The 16,424-nt window shown below is 51.6% G+C and overlaps 1 protein-coding gene across 1 annotated transcript; it reads left to right on the top strand.

Moving 5' to 3' along the window:
- The first annotated feature begins 2,668 nt into the window (after positions 1 to 2,668).
- Positions 2,669 to 16,187, top strand: LOC144723308 (zinc finger protein 507-like). Its single transcript, XM_078601947.1, is given in 8 exon segments — positions 2,669 to 2,961; positions 3,100 to 3,464; positions 3,466 to 4,887; positions 5,949 to 6,048; positions 7,146 to 7,248; positions 8,847 to 8,945; positions 9,594 to 9,728; positions 11,022 to 16,187. Coding segments are annotated over 8 exon segments (2,886 nt in total). The 5' UTR covers positions 2,669 to 2,771; the 3' UTR covers positions 11,494 to 16,187.
- Positions 16,188 to 16,424: the final 237 nt, after the last annotated feature.

Raw genomic sequence — 16,424 nt, 5'->3', positions numbered from 1 at the left:
TGGGGCTGGGTGGAGAGGGGAGGGTGGGGAGGGGCTAGGTGGGGAGGGGCTAGTCACCCCGTGGTGCCCTTATAAAACTCAACGTTTAACCTACTCACGTCGGCTTGTGCCCGCCCTCACAGTCGGGCATATTTGCGGAATACACCACGCCGCCGTTGGCCCTGGACATTGACCGAGCAACCCAACGTTCCTGCCAGCTCCCTCCGCAGCAGGAATGTGTTTTAGTTAAACGTCGAGAAGTCGAACGGATAAATTCTGAATTTTCCAATCTCGTGTGCAAACCCATTACACAAGGAGAGCATCCACCCACCACCAAGCCACCCCCCCCCCATACAGTACGTGAGTTTCTAACGCTGGCAGAAAAAGAAGTCTTGGAGCGTGCCGGGAATTCCTCCGTTGTGGGGGTGCCTCGGCTGCGGTGACCTTTCCAGCAGAGCCCCCACGGCGGCACGGGGACGCGTGTGCTTGCGTAACCACGTGGAAGAACCGGCACCTCGAGAGACGAGGCATAGAGAGACGAGGCAACCGATTATACTCTTAGGTTTTTTTTCGGTAAAGTCACGTAGGTAAAAAAAGTAAAACAAATTTGAAATAAAAGAATAATAAATGGGAAAAAAACAATTAATTGATTAATTGTTTTATTTTCATTTATCGGGAAAATGATGACGACCGCTTGTGTTGCGATCGAAACGTCGTGGTTTTTGTTATTTTTTTTAACCTATCTACGTGACTTTACCGAAAGACCCAAAGAATATGAATTTCTGCAGTCACGAACGCTTTAAGTCAAGATTTAACTATAAACGATATACTTGTTTTGATTTCATATTCTTGTTTCTTTCGGTAAAGTCACGTAGAAGGGAAATAATACAATAAAACAAAATGTATCACGTGTCGACTGCAACACAAGCAATCAGCATCAGGTGTGAAATCCACAGCAAGAAAATTGCTGTGGATTTATATATTTGTATTATTTTATTATTTCCCTTCTACGCGACTTTACCGAAAGAACCAACAATGATAACTGCGTTACTTTTCACGAGGGCTGCAGCTCAGCGTCACACAACTTTGCCCCGCTTGCTGCCACGTGGGGTCATATTTTCGCAGCCACAGAAACCGCGCGGGGGCCCATAAACGTCGCCCCCTCTCGCACTGCACGTGTCCTAGCAACGCGCGTCACGTGATCACTCCCCCCACCCCTCGTAGGAACGCGCGTCACGTGATCACTCCCCCCACCCCTCGTAGGAACGCGCGTCACGTGATCACGCAACACCCCCCCCCCGGAGGAACGCGCGTCACGTGATCACTCCCCCCCACCCCTCGTAGGAACGCGCGTCACGTGATCACGCAACACCCCCCCACCCCCCGTAGGAACGCGCATCACGTGATCACGCAACACCCCCCCCCTAGCAACGCGCGTCACGTGATCATGCAACCCCCCCCACCCCCCGTAGAAACGCGCGTCATGTGATCACGTAACACCCCCCCCCTAGCAACGCGCGTCACGTGATCATGCAACCCCCCCCACCCCCCGTAGAAACGCGCGTCACGTGATCACGTAACACCCCCCCACCCCCCGTAGAAACGCGCGTCACGTGATCACGCAACCGCACGTTCAAAACGCATGTCACGTGATACAACTCATGCCCCCTCCCCCTTAGGCGCACGCATCTTGATCACGTGACCATGCAACACTTCACCCCGCCCCCCTGCAAACCATGTCATGTGACCCCATTTAACCCTCTCCACGCACGCGCCTCCTCCGTCACGTGATCGCGCCACTGACACACGAGGGGGGGAGGGAGTGATCACGTGACCGCGGGTGCATCCTGTCCACGTGACCTGTTAACGTCTCGCGGGACGCACGCGGGAACGTCCGTATCACGTGACCCACACGGATGGCGGTCGCGTCACGTGACCTCGCCCCACCCCCCCCTTGTTGCACTGTACCCGCCCGCGTGCGCGGCGTGTGCGCGCGCGAGAAGTCACGTGACTCGCTCCCCACCTCACTGTACCCGCGCGAGCGGTCACGTGACCACCGCCGCCGCCGCCACCGCCTCCCGCTGTCGGAACGCGCGGGCCACGTGACGCGCGGGGGGCTCCATCTTAGCGCGGCGGAGCGCGTGGCCGCGTGTCACCCCCCCCCTCTCCCGGCCGCCTTTGTCTCCCTCGCGTTTGTCTCTGTGTCGGCCGCGCTCGGTGGGGGCGGGCGACTCGAGGAGGACGCGGCGCTCGTGCCTCTGGCGCCGGGCTGCAGCATCCCGGGGGAGGGGAGGGGCTGGAGGCGACACGAGGAGCGGATTGCGTGAGGGTCGCCGCTCCACATTCTCCTCGTCACAGCCTCAACGCCTGCAGCCAGAGGCCTCGTCTCTCGGTCTGATAACGACATCACCACCTCATCGCCCGGTCTCATGGAAACTCACCACCTCGTCTCTCGATTTCACCTCGTCTGATTTGCAGATCTTCTCACCTCGTGGTTGTCTCATCATCGCATCCCTCGACGTCCGTTACCTGCCCCGGTCTCCTCACCAAAGTTTTCTCAGCTCGTCACCTTCGGGGCCATCTCATCTCACGCTCGGAATGGAGCCGCGTGGTGCGAGACCGCGACGCCGCCGTGCGGCCGGGGTCGTCTCGGGTGTCGCCGCTACCCACGCGTGACGACGACGTCGCTTGTGGCTCTGCGGGCTCCTTCCACGCCGACGAGCCGAGTGGCTGAGAGAGTCTCCGTGTCGCTGCTGGTGCTGCTTGGTGGTGCGGGTTTGCTCGAGGCGACCATGGAGGTCCGCTTGGATTCGCCTCCTTCCCCCCCCGGCGGCGGCGCGATGAGGCGCAGCGCGGCAGCCGCGGGGTCCTCCGCGGGGTTCCGCTCCAAATTGGAGGCGCTCTGCTCCCTGGCGTGCGAGAGGGCGAGCCGAGTCACGGAGCACGCCACCTCGCGGGCGGGCGTGGACGGTGGAGGAGGAGGTGGAGGAGGAGCAGGAGGTGAAGCAAGAGGAGGAGGTGAAGCAAGAGGAGGAGGTGGAGCAGCAGGTGGAGGAGGAGGAGCAGGTGGAGGAGGAGGTGGTGGTGGAGCAGCAGGTGGAGGTGGAGCAGCAGCAGGAGGTGGAGGAGCAGGAGGAGGTGACGCATGTGCCGAAGGAGGTGCTGGTAGAGAGGGTAGAAGTGGCGGTGACGGAGGGAAAACTGTTGGCGATGGTGGACGCGGTAGTTACATAGGTGGTGTTGGTGGAGAAGGAACATGTGGCGGAGGTGGTCATGATGCACGTGGATCTGGAGGTGGCGGCGGCGGTGGCGGTGCTGATAAAGGACCAGGTGATGGCAATCCACGTCGGGGTGAAGGTTGTCTTGTCGGTGGAGGAGGACACGGCGGTCGAGGACGCTTTGCTGAAGCTCTCGGAACTGGACGAGGTGGTGGTGACGTTGGAATCGCCGGCGGCGCGGTGCTGCTCCTCGTGTCCAAAGCGGGGGGGGGGGTCGTGCGGACCGTCCCAGGCGTCTCCCGCGACTCCCCAGCCTCCTCCTGCCGTCCCTGCCGCGCGTCGCTGGTACACACGCGACCCGCACGGCATCTACCACTGCCTGCTGTGCAGCTACACGTGCGAGCGACAGCGCACGCTCAAGACGCACGCGTGGAAGCACGCGCGCGAGGTCACCTGCACCTACCCCGTGTTCGAGGAGCTGGAGGATGGCGGTGGCGGCGGCGACGGAGTGAACGTCGGGACCCCCCTCGCCGCAGCATCAAACAGCACGGTCCGGCTTCCCGACGCCGACTCCAACGCCGCACGAGGCCACGTTCACCCCTCCGAGGGCGGTAGCGCGAACGCCACCTCGCTGTTGACTCCCGGACCACCCAAGTCGGCGGAGGCGGATGCTCGGGAGAGAAGCGCCGCGGCCTCGACTCCTGGCCGCTCGGACGAGGCTCAAGTGCCCGGCCTTCCTGGGCTTGCGGCGGGAACGGAGCAGGGCGCGCGGCGCAGCCCTGGCCCCAATGTTGGCCTGGAGGCGGCGGCCGTGGGGCTAGGGGACGAGTCGGGTGTGACTCCGCGCCTTCCAACGACCGTCAAAGCCCATGACATTGGTTGCGGCGCTCGGCAGGACGAGCAGCAGGAACTTTGGAAGAAAAATTCCAGCCAAGTTGGCGCTTTAGGTGTGGAGGGTGATGAGCAAGAACACAGCCAGCAGCAGCAGGAACGCGAAGATTGTGCAGATGTGAGGCCCGTATCCAGGCGTCGCACAAACTCCGAGTGCCTGCGCCTGCACTCTCTGGCTGCCGAGGCCCTCGTGGCTCTGCCAGCCTGGTTGCCGCCACCACCTCCTCCTCGACATCCTGATCCTCCAAGTCCTCCTCATCAGGACCTCGGGGTGCAAGAACCGATCCACGAGGGCGCTTGCAGTGACAGCTACAGCAGCAGCAGCAGAGGAAGCGGCAGCCAGTCCGGAATCAGCACCCTTCTCCTGTCCGTCATCGAGCGACTGCACCAGCGAGACGAGGGAGACGGCGAGGTCGGAGCGGCGACCGCCAGGGAAGGGGGTCCTCGCCGCGTCAAGGTGGAGGACATGGAGATTGACGACGTGCAGCAACAGCCGGAGGAGGAGGAGGAGAACGAGTTGGAAGACGAACATCAGCAGCGAGCTCTGCTGTTTGGCGGGCTGGTGGAGCAAGTGTCCGGGGCTCGGCATGCGTACCGGTGCCGCGTGTGCCCGTACCGCGGCACGAGCGCTGCCCACGCCAGGCAGCACCTCCGCGCTCACCGCCGGCCCCGACCCTACCAGTGCCCAATCTGCCACGAGGTGGCACGGGACTGCGGCGCTCTGCGTGAGCACACGGCCAGACACTGCCGCCCACGCCCGCACTGCTGCTCCCACTGCCCGTTCGACTTCCATTACAAGGTGGCGAAGGAGCCAGCGCACCTCCCGTTCATGCATTTTCTAGTTCTGTTGACCACTGGAAAGAGTAATTCGTATGGATATACAATATGGCTATTTATCGAACCATGGCCACTAATAGAACTGTTGTCACCATTGAGATGGCTGATGATGACTGAGGTCAGAACGCTGAGCTGGTACCACAGATCCTGGGTTTAAAGGCAGGCCAGGGTAGGTCTTGGTTGTCGAGTGTAATGAGTTGTGCTGGATAAATTTCAGCACTGAGAATTTCACTGTTCTTGCGAGCGATTGGAATGGATACCTTTGTTCTTTGACAAGATGTAGGCAGCACAATTGAGATACATTTTGGGGGGGGGGGGAACGCGAAAACATGTAAAACGCCCCGATCACTGTTAACATCTCGCAAAACCTAGAAAAATCATTTGGGGGAAAAATACCCAACGCAGGATCCTCCTCAAAAAGTTTTCTCTCGAGGCTTTTGTGTGGTAAAAATTACACGTTATCATTTGGACCATTTATCGTTGGTGTTAAATTGCATTAAAAAATCCTACTTAATTTGACGATATATTCATCTTTGTGCCATATATTTTGGTGCAATGAGGAACAATCGAAACTGAGAAGCAACTTGGAATTTTGCTAGCTGCCCTATCTGGTCTTTGCACAGGGGATGCATATGCTTAATTTACCCTTATCCTTTAACATCGGTCTTACCACCGTGGTCTGTCCATTAAAAATTCTAGCCATTCCCATTGCACCAAAGGATGAAAGCCTTTCCACGTCATGTGTGTGATAGGGTTTTTTTTTATTCTACTTAACGCTTATTGTAGGTTTTCAAAGGGGACCAATTCTGATTTCACCCATCACTGATGTTAGCTGTGGCCATGAATCAAGTTCGGGTCGTGGGTTCACAGTACAGCATCATAACCATTAGCGCCAGTCCACTCAGCTGACCCGTAAAACTACGCAATTACATTTAGCATGTTAATTTCCGTGCGTGGCGCAGAGTAGACACGCAGCTGCCGTGTGCAGCACCTCTGATCGGTGAATGTCGTGTGTACTTGCAGAGCCAGCTGCGGAATCACGAACGCGAGCATCACAACGTGGCGCCAAGAAGAAGGGCGGTGGTCGGGAAACACGCAGCATCTCCCGCCGGCCATGGGCAAGGTGTGTGTGTAGTCGCCAACACGCTGGTCCAGCCTCATGCCCAGCCATCACAATCTGCAATTACAGTTTATGGCCCTTTGCCAATGCACTCCTGTTTGAAGGCCTCTTCACAGCACGGCTTTATTGGGGTTGTTTGACCATATTTTACTGCGATGGTCAGTGCGGGTTGGTTAATTCGGTGAGCTCAGGACCTTTTCAAATCTATCAAACTACGGTTGCTGAATTCGGAGCGCTGACCACTGCACCACCACTCCATCCACGTGTCATCGCATGCAACTATTATCAGTACTGTGCCAGCTTATGAGGTTATGCTTATCTCCTGTTGGTGGCCTTGAGCCAGTGGTGAAAATTCCTCATTGTTGGGAGTCGCTCCATAGGACAACCGCAATTGATTTCCCACAAAGTGATACTCATTTTATAGACCGCAGAGTGAAGAAGGCTGCATTGACGCCCCCACCCCCCCATCGGGATATTATTTCGTGCAATATACAATAACCATTCCACTACCTGGCCAGATCACTGCTTTCAACATTACAACCTTTAATACTCATGTTTGGGTAAGCGTCGTCAAACAACACTTGTGACCGACAAGATGTGGGGAGGCCTTCATCCAACAGTGATGCAACAAAAGGGCTGTAAGTTTTTATTATTTTTAATAACACTAACATGCAAGTCACGTCCGGAAGACTTGTACAAGCAGTGGTGTATATTTTTTCACGAAAGATCACTTATTGATCCCTCGATGGAATAAGATGTCAAATGTCTTGTACAAGGCCATGCTTTAGTCTGTACATGTATACTATGGACATTGTGTCAGGTCTCTCGCACCCACGGCTGCAGCTTAGGATTTTATCAGCAGCAGCACTATGTCTCTCCACTGCTGGATGAAGGCTTTCCCATGAATGTTGTTTCACCATACTCCACCATGCTGATCGATTGCACATTGATAACAGGTCGGTCATCCAGGACGTGGTCAGATGTCACTTGCCTGAGCCGGGACTCAAACTCAGGTCATCGAGTTAATAGGGTAATGTGCAAACCACCCCAAGGTTAATGCTCGTGTTCATATTTTGCCTCTGCACCCGCGGCACTCACAGGCGCACGGGAGCGAAGGCTGCATCAGTGCGACATGTGCTCCTACACCAGCGTCTCCTACGTGGGCGTCCGCAACCACCGCCGCATCCACGACAAGAGCTACCGGTGAGTGACATGGGGGACGCCACCGCCGGCAACAGCTGCAACACAGGAGGCATTGGACAGTCCCTGGGAGATTTGCGTGGGGGTGGGGTAAATTGGGGTGGGACACCTACATCCTTGTGATTTAATTGACTTAATTATATAAGGCCCACAACTTAATTTAATATGGCCCACGACCTAGTGTTATATGGCCCGTGGCCATATGAGTCCTGCCCCTCCAAATTGGCCCCTAAAACGATGTTAATTTTCTCGGCACTCTCTTGGAACAATGGGTCATTTTTACCTGGCATTTAGTCCTCAATCATCATCTTTCAAGTACTTCTGAGCACACAGCCAATGCTTTCAAACTTAGCATAAAACATTTATTGTCAGTGTTGTTTTAAAGCCCTATTTGGCCCTCAGTAAGGAGAACGTTTGCCACATTTGGGTTAAATGGAGAATGTGGTGAGCCGGTCATTGAGAGATTTAAGTGTGGGGGGAGGCTCATTGAGTGCAAAATGACTTGCTGATGTATAGTTTGTGGTTATTGTAATTCGCATGTGTCTCTGGCATTTGGGAAGTGGTACCACTCCTTTTTGGTGGTTAGGTGTGTATTGCTCATACCAGAGGTGTGGACTCGAGTCATGTGACTTGGACTCGAGTCAGACTCGAGTCATGAATTTGATGACTTGCGACTCGACTTGGACTTGCATAACAATGACTTTGTCCCACCTATGAGATGTGGACTCGAGTCATGTGACTTGGACTCGAGTCAGACTCGAGTCATGAATTTGATGACTTGCGACTCGACTTCGACTTGCATAACAATGACTTTGTCCCACCTCTGGCTCATACATTGCTCACTCAAAGCAGTGGGTGTGGACTGTGATGCCATTTATCCGGGCAAAACATCTCAAGACGTTTTTAGGAGGGTCCTAAGTTGCGGTGTTTCGCCAATTCCATTCGATTTAAAGCTTTTGTGACTGCAGCTCTGTTCTTCACCTGAGGACGGCTGCTTGTGTTGTGGCCGAAACGTCGTGATAATTTTATGATGTTTTATTTTTATTATTTTATTATTTCCCTTCTACGTGACTTTACCGAAAGATCCAAGAATATGAATTCCATTCGAGTTTGGAATGTGGAAGGAAACTGGAGCAGCTGGAGAAAACTCTTACATACAAGGGGGGGGGGTAACCTTTAAAGTTCTACGCAAATAGTTTCAGGAATACATTGGCCATCTCGCCGTTCAAGCCTACAATAGCTTCTGTACCCAGGCAATCTCGCATTCAGGTACTAACCAGGCACAAACTTGCTTATCTTCCAAGATCCAGTGAGATGAGGTACATTCAGGGTGATTTGTTCATATTGCAATGTGTGGGAAGTAATAGTGTCGAGCACTGCACAACGATTCGTACAAAACACCGCAATTCGTCGCTATGCTATACACCAGTGGAAATTCGCATCAAAACCCGGCCTCCCAAGGATGACTTTGCTTAAAACTAATGGGTTGACGCTCGTCTGTGTGAATGCGAACGATCAAGCTTACGCGTGCCGTTGTATACTGTCCGTCTCGTCTAATTGCCTGTGCTGTCACCCTGGTGCTGGTGTGGGCGTGCGCGCAGGTGTGCGGAGTGCGAGTTCACCACTTCCTCGGCGGCCGCTTTTAAGCAGCACTCGTGCGCGCACAACGCCCTCGCTGTCTCCGCAGCCGAGCCTTTCAGGTGTGGCCTCTTCTCACCCACTCGCTCACCCGACCAAACATCCATCTACTCGACCATCCATTGTTCCCCTCACTCGCCCACACTTGCCCACACAATTAATTTAGTTGCTTCGCTTACTCCCACGTTGACGACCCAAAATCCAACCTCTGCAGCTCATCACCATGACAGACAACCATCGCACATCACCCAACAACTACTATTGGTCTTTTCACCGTGTGGATGTAGTTGCCACCATTATTTTTACGTAATTTTCGGCTTCGAGCCGGCAGTGGATGTTCCACATTCCTGTGTCGAGGCCTTTTGTAAATGTAGCACAATCTTTGATGGGTTTTGACGCGTGGTTGATTCTACATCACTTGGTGATGCTCACGAAGTAGTTAAGTATCTGAGTACATTTCCAATACGTTGTCATTGTCACTTAAACTGATGCAATGAATAAGTATGAACACCTAATACTGAATGGCTACAGATTATTGATTTCTATTTTATGATAGTTATGTAAACAATAACACATTGTTTTTGGCAAATCAGATGGAGTAAATGAACACGATTATATCCAGAAATTGCGTTACTACATGGATATGCTTGTCAAATGTTGGCTGGGTGCAAGATGGACTGTGTGTGTGCGTGCGCGCGCGTGCGTGTCAGGTGTGTGCTATGTGGCTACGTATGCAGCTTTGCGGCATCTCTGAAGGCTCACATGTGGCGGCACGCCAGCGACCAGAACTACGACTTCCAGCGAGTGAACCGGGATATTGATGCAGCTACAGCCCTGGCACAGCGGTAGTGCTCGCATCAGCAAGTGCACGCCGCACACTCGACTCGTAACAATTCATACCATCTACCCACCTGCAAATGTATAGATTCTTTGGATTTGTAGGCACTGTTCTATGAAAGGCTAACTGCTGCGTAGTTTTTCGCAGATGTGCTATTTAGGTCTGCCGTGTGTTTCTGGTTGTGCCGCGTGTTCTCTGGGATGATGTCGGTCGTTCCTGAAACATATCGCAGTGCATGGGAGTAGGGTAACATGTGGTTCAACGCGAAAGCAAATCGGATGGCGATAAACAATATATTTTTTTGCATGTCGTTTGAACAGTTTTATCTCCAATCTCGTCTGCTCGTGTGTATCGTATCCTCTGTCCTCTGTCCTGGCTCATCTGCTCCCATTACTGTACTGTCATTTGTGACCAACTTGTTTGTACTGTCACATGCTCATCTGTACCCTTGTGTGCTGTCTGTACCATCATAGGTGTACCGTCTCACTTGCACTGCCTTGCTCATTCCAACCATTAGCCCACATTAAAATTAGCACGCGTGTCGAATAATTAATTCTGACATTCTATATCTGGCGCACGTACGTGACCTGAATGAGAATTACTACTACTACTACGTAGGGTTTTAAGTGAAGGGATATGTTTTATGTGTACCAAAGACAATGATTCTCCATTTAACCTTTAACAGTTTACTGTTGGGGCAATTGCTGTTAGCGAGCACCTATGAAGGCTGGCACTGCAGACGAGGGAGTGGGTGGCCAACACCATTCCCAATCGCCTTGGTCTCCTCGGTGCTGATGTTTACACACCACACCAGGTACTTATTTAAGGTTGAGTCGACCTAGAGGATGCCCAGGACCAGTTTGGATATTTGTCACCAATTGTTAGCTAGGAGCGGGAATCGAACTCGGGTCGCTGGATTCGTAGTGCAGTGCACTAACGACTGTGAAACCGCTCCCCACGAGCGTAGGCACACACACGCATCACCAGCATGTACCAACCCCGTGATGCCAACATTCTTGACAAATATACACCATGCACAACTAACTTTGTTTTGATCTCCGCCTCTGCAACGCAATTCAAAGTCATATCTTTTAAGATCAAATTTTACAATACTTTTGTTTGAGCTGGCTTATTTTTAAGCTAGATTGTTAGGCATTGGCTTTTGGAGTTTGTATTGTAATAAAGCGCCCCAGGATACACCGCATGAAAAGCACCACATGAAAGAACATTTTAATGCATTCTATTGTGTTGAATATCGCTGTGCATCGACTGACTCTGCATCGTACGTGACCGCGCGCAGTTTCCAGAACCGCACCATGCTGAAGATGGCACCGGCCCCGGGAGAGTCGGGGAGGCCCCCTTCCTCCCCGGGCACCGTCGGGGACAAACCGAACCCTGCTCCGCCTGACGGGCACTCTCCAAACCCGGTTACGGGCAACGCGGTTGCGACCTCCGCCGTTGCCGTCGGCAAACCTGCTCGCTCGGCGAGCGAGAAGCCAGTAGCCCCGGTGACTCCAGCCACCCTGGCAGCGGCCGTCCAGACGGCGCCACCGCTTTTCCTCACCCTGCCGCGGAGCCCTGCGTTAGGGGGTACGTCTAGGCCCCAGGCTCCCCAGGGCAAGTCCTGTCGCCTCACCTTCTGCTGCTGCGTGTGTGGCTTCGAGTCGGGCGTACGGGAGGAGCTGCTGGCGCACATGCAGGGCCACCAGCAGAAGTTCCTGCCTGCTGTGCGGAGCGGACAGCCGCAACAGCAGCAGCACGTGCAACCGTAGCAGCAATAGCGCTGACACCTGGACCGGAATGCAGAGCAGCACGCCTTCAGTTGCAAAGCAGCAGCAGCAGCAGCAGTATTCCTTTGTGTACACGAGACATGCACACAATGGTTGACAGAATATTCAGGTGATTACGGTGGCAGCAGCTGAGCCACTGTGGCTCTGTTGTCCTGGCTGCTGTGGCTGGTGCTAGCGTTGCTCGTTGCGGCGAGGTCCTGTCTCTGTGTGTCTTGCGATCCTTGTCGGTTGTCTATTGTTGTGTAGCACGTGGGCTGCTCGCTTTGTTGGCCCTCGGAAAAGCAGCCTCTTTTGGGGCTGAGAAAAAAAGAATCTCCTGAATGGATAGACTTGGTCAGAACAATCATTTGGCTCATGAAGGTTATGTTTAGGCAGAAGGAGAGAGTGTGTGTGTGTGTGCTTAAGCTGCTGCGAGTGCAAGGGATGGTGCATTTTTTTAATGCTTTTTTGAATGCACCATGGAAGAGAACTGTTCTGGATGAAAGAGAATCTGTTGTGTGTTTAAGCTGTGTGCTTGCACACATTTTTTATCTACATATTTTCCCTGATACCCCCCCAAACTACTTCTCCACCCAAACCTAACACCCCCCCCCAACCCACCATCCTACCTATCTATATTTCTATCAACCTACCAGCCGTGCCTTTGGTGATCCCATCAGGACCCACGACCAGGATTTTAAAACCTGCTCGTGAATCGGGATCTAAGTGAAGCATCATTTGATTAGTCGCTACCGTATCTCATTGATGAAGCTAACTTTATTCCTGAATGAGTTGTTGTCGTACATTGGTTTTACTTGTAAATAAAATGGGTGTGTTAAGTGAAGTGGGGAGCGGTAGTGTCATGGTTAGTGTGCTGCACTAGGAACCCAGTGACACTAGTTTGATTCCCGCTCACAGCCAACACCAGTGACGATTATCTGAACCAGTCCTGGACCTCCCCTTGTCGACTCAGCCTCAAATGAGTACTTGGTGCGATTTGTAAATATCACCACTCGGGAGACGAAGGCAGATGGGGGCATGGTGCTTGCACTTGTGTGCCGTGTCGGCCTTCATTGGTGCTCGCTAACAGCTCTTGTACTGACAGTCTGTTAATACCATACAGGGGATGTTTGTCTTTTTTATATTAGTGAACTATATAACTGGGATTTTAAATGTGTGCACCAAGTTATTTAAAGTCAACACTAGAAATATAGGGGACTTTCCAATAAGTGTAACGGTAGGTTTTTTTGTTATTAATAGTAAAATAAAAAAACTTTTTTTGCCTATCGATTTTATACGAAAGCTCACAAAATTACCTTTGCAGCTTTTTTTCGTCCCCAAAATATTTAATTTGTGCCAAAAACCTAAAAATGCTCTTCATGTACTACATATGTGTGTATATTCGTGTGGGATTGAGTTGCTGGAGACGTTGGCTCACTGCTTTGAACCCGTCAATCTGGCTTTTCCCAGCCAAGGCTAACATCAGTGGTGACTGGTATCTGAACCAGTTCTGGACCCCTCTCCCTCATCATGCAACACTGAACAGTTTCATAAAGTATGGCCAAACATCCAATTTTCAAAATGGCATGGGGAGAGGACGTCATCCAGCAGTGGATTGAAAAAGGTTGTACATTTTAGTTATATATTTGTACCAAAATGCACGAATGCGAGTATATGCACACGCACATACTTTTCGTGATATAAATATGAATTCCATTTATATCACATGTTGTGTGAATATCGGCATATTGAAGCTAGATTCACATGCGTGAGTCGTATAGAAAACTTTTAAGCCAAACACGTACCACTGTTGTGCCCCTGTGCTGGGCTTCCTTAGCATGTTGTGTGCTATCACAAAACCAGCGGCTTGTCGTGCCACTTTTTTATGGCACCCCCCCCCCCTCATTAGCCGAGGCACGCGAGAGAGTTCACACATGCTGGAGCTCTGGGGTTTGCTGAATACTTGGCCATAGATCATAGTGTGGTGCCAGTCCCAGGTGTTAGGTTTACAAGGCATCGCTGCTTGTCAGAGCAGTGGCGTACAATGCCACAGCAGAAGCCTGTGTCTTTGTGTCTGCACGTGTTTTTAGCTCGGCTTGGCTCACCCATCCCGTAGCATATAAAAAAAACTGGCGCTGAACTCATATACTGTATACACTAGACTCACTCGCAGTCGCTTGCCCCAAGGGCCTTTGTATGACCATTTTAATAGGATGCTTATGTAATTTAGAGAATGTATCTCATGGCTGAAGCCTGCGAACGCGTGACGGTAGCGGCGTGTGTGCAGTTGTAGTCTCCTTGCACTGGCGTCGGGAGAGGTTTTTCTATTTTATTTTTTGAAAGAAAATCAAAAGTGGATTACCACACGTGACGCTTCACTTGAGCTAAGCGAGTCGTTCCAGTATTACTTTGTGATTTGCAAACACTGACGTGGCCATGCATTGACTTGATTGATAAGGTGTTGAAGTGTACACCATTGTCCATCCACAATGCTTACTACGACGTTACAAGTCATTTCGTACAAGCTATGGTGCGTGGGTTTATCGCGGCAGTGTGAAAATTGGCAGCTTGTGTCTCCGCTGCGAGCCACTCACCGTTTGCATCGAGGGGGCTTTCTGGCTGCCAATGTCAATAACATCGTGCAGGGAGCCCCCTCTGCTCTTCTTGTGAAGCATGCTTCTGTGATTTGGTGGAAGCACTTGGGAATTCCTAAAAACCTCACTTCTTTTGTTATCTGAAGTGAAAATGTGAGAATCTCTAGGCCTGCATTGTGGCTAAAAAAAAAACACGCAACGGACGCTAGTAAGGAATCGGAAATTTGGGGTTTTGTTCGAGCGGAACGACTACAGGTGCTGAAAAACTGGGCCCATGTTCCAGGGATTTGGAGCTGCTGTTTGCAAGCTCTTGCAGGTGGGATTTGTGTGAAAGCCCTTTTTGTGTTACAGGGGGTTGGTGGGGGGGTGTTCTTGATTGTGGTATCCAAGTCAGAATTGTCGCAACGTGTGTGTGTGTTGCTACTTAGAGATGTTGAAATATAACGATTTCTCATTATAACGTGTGTTTATGTAGAACACTTCAGCAAAGAACACAACTTGGCTCAAATTACTAATCACCAGTATCAGAGCAAGGCTCCTGAGAAAGCCTTGTTAAATTGTGATAAAATAAGGGCTTGCATGGTGGAGGAGACTACAGGCCTGGAAATGTCGCGACCACAGACAGATGCCGTAAGCCGGCCACTTAAAATTATTTCAAATGCCACAGTTATGAACTGTCGGTCGAAAGGCCAAACAAGGGCATCCCTACCTACAGCCAAAATCCCGGTTGTGTTTATGAGACTGACAAATAAAATACCAACCACAGCCTCAACATTTGTTTCTAGCAATGCAGTACAGTTAGGAGGAACTGCCCGGTGTATTTAACTCTGAACTCTTACGTTATTATCACGCTGCTTCCAAATAAGCCGTGCGCAGCTCACTGGAGCTGTGCCCCGCGTGTAAGTGAAATTGAGCCTACAACAGAGGTCGCAATCGGGTACCCGATACCCGTACCCTACCCGATACCCGGCTACCCGTACCCGGCCGCGACCCTGGTGCAGCCGGGTACGGGCAGGCCGTGAGTCACTGGTGAGTAACCGTTTGTCACTCATTTCCCAACGTCTTGTCTCTTCTCACAATTCAAGTTCCTAGAATCAACCCACCCGTGCCTGCAACATGGCTTCATCCCAGAGGTCGCAATTGGGTACCCGTACCCTACCCGATACCGGTACGGGTAGCCGGGTATCGGGTAGGATACGGGTACGGGTACCCGTTTGCGACCTTGGTGCGGCCGGGTATCGGGTACGGGGGGTAAGGAATCAAAACCCGTTTGCGACCTCTGGCCTACGAGTGTCGTCCTCCGTGCCTTGAGAGCAACGTGTGGGCCCATGTGTGTCAACATCAGCCCCGTCGATAAAAGTTTCTTTTCCGTAGCGATGTTTTAATTTGGTTCATTATACAGGGTGGTGTTTCAAAAGGATGGACCCAATTTCAAAGCAGTATATTTCACGATGGCAACACGTTACAATTACACAAAAAGTTACAAACGGTTTAATGAGTTGTCAAGTTTTACTAACAATTTTATAAATGCTCTATGTGCCCTCCACCTGTTGTACGGACAAGGTCGAGACGATAGTTGAATTCGTCCCAAACGCCTCTCAAAGTGTCTTCTTCCACTGAAGTCACCGCTGCCGTGATTATGTTTTTGCGGTCTTTCAGATTAGTCACTAATGGTGGCACAAAAACACGGTCTTTGACGTATCCTCACAAGAAAAAGTCGCAGGGTGTGATGAAACGCACGCTGCACCGCAATTACGGATTCAGTCTTGCTGAACTACAGAACGCAAAACGCCCCTTGTGTTGCAGGGGTCACCATCTTGCGAATGACTGAGGCTAGGGGCTGTTTGTGTGCTGGGAGAGGCATCTCGCGGTCATCATTTGAAACTCTATGTCCCGCCCTTTCAAGTGGTAGTTTCATTCATGGGCGGTTCATGGTTGCAGAGATATCGCGATTTAAAATCGGGTCCATCATTTTGAAACGCCCTGTATATGGGTGCACGGAGGGAGTGTGTAGCATCGATGTAGCGTTAATTAACGGTGTGTGATGTGATTAAGTTCTCACTTTTTTCTGTTTGGTAATAAAGTGTATTTATTTTACTTTGATCTCCTCTGCTGCGTGCCATCCCCTGTGAGCAAAGTGAGATGAGTGGATTTATATTGCAGCATTCACCACTGAATGTGCGTGATGATGATGATGGACATCTAATACACGTAGACTGACAAAAATGAGTGGCTGACTGATATAAATTCGAGAAGGGCTATACAGCTGAAGTTTTATCAAACATATCCAATCTACTTCCAACTCAAAAAAGGAAACTTTCTAATTTGGGCCTCCAAAAA

This window comes from Lampetra planeri, chromosome 17, assembly GCF_965212315.1.
Source record: "Lampetra planeri chromosome 17, kcLamPlan1.2.h2, whole genome shotgun sequence".
NCBI lineage: Eukaryota > Metazoa > Chordata > Hyperoartia > Petromyzontiformes > Petromyzontidae > Lampetra > Lampetra planeri.
The sequence above is the reverse complement of the archived record's forward strand: the minus strand, read 5'-3'. Positions and strand labels throughout refer to the sequence as shown.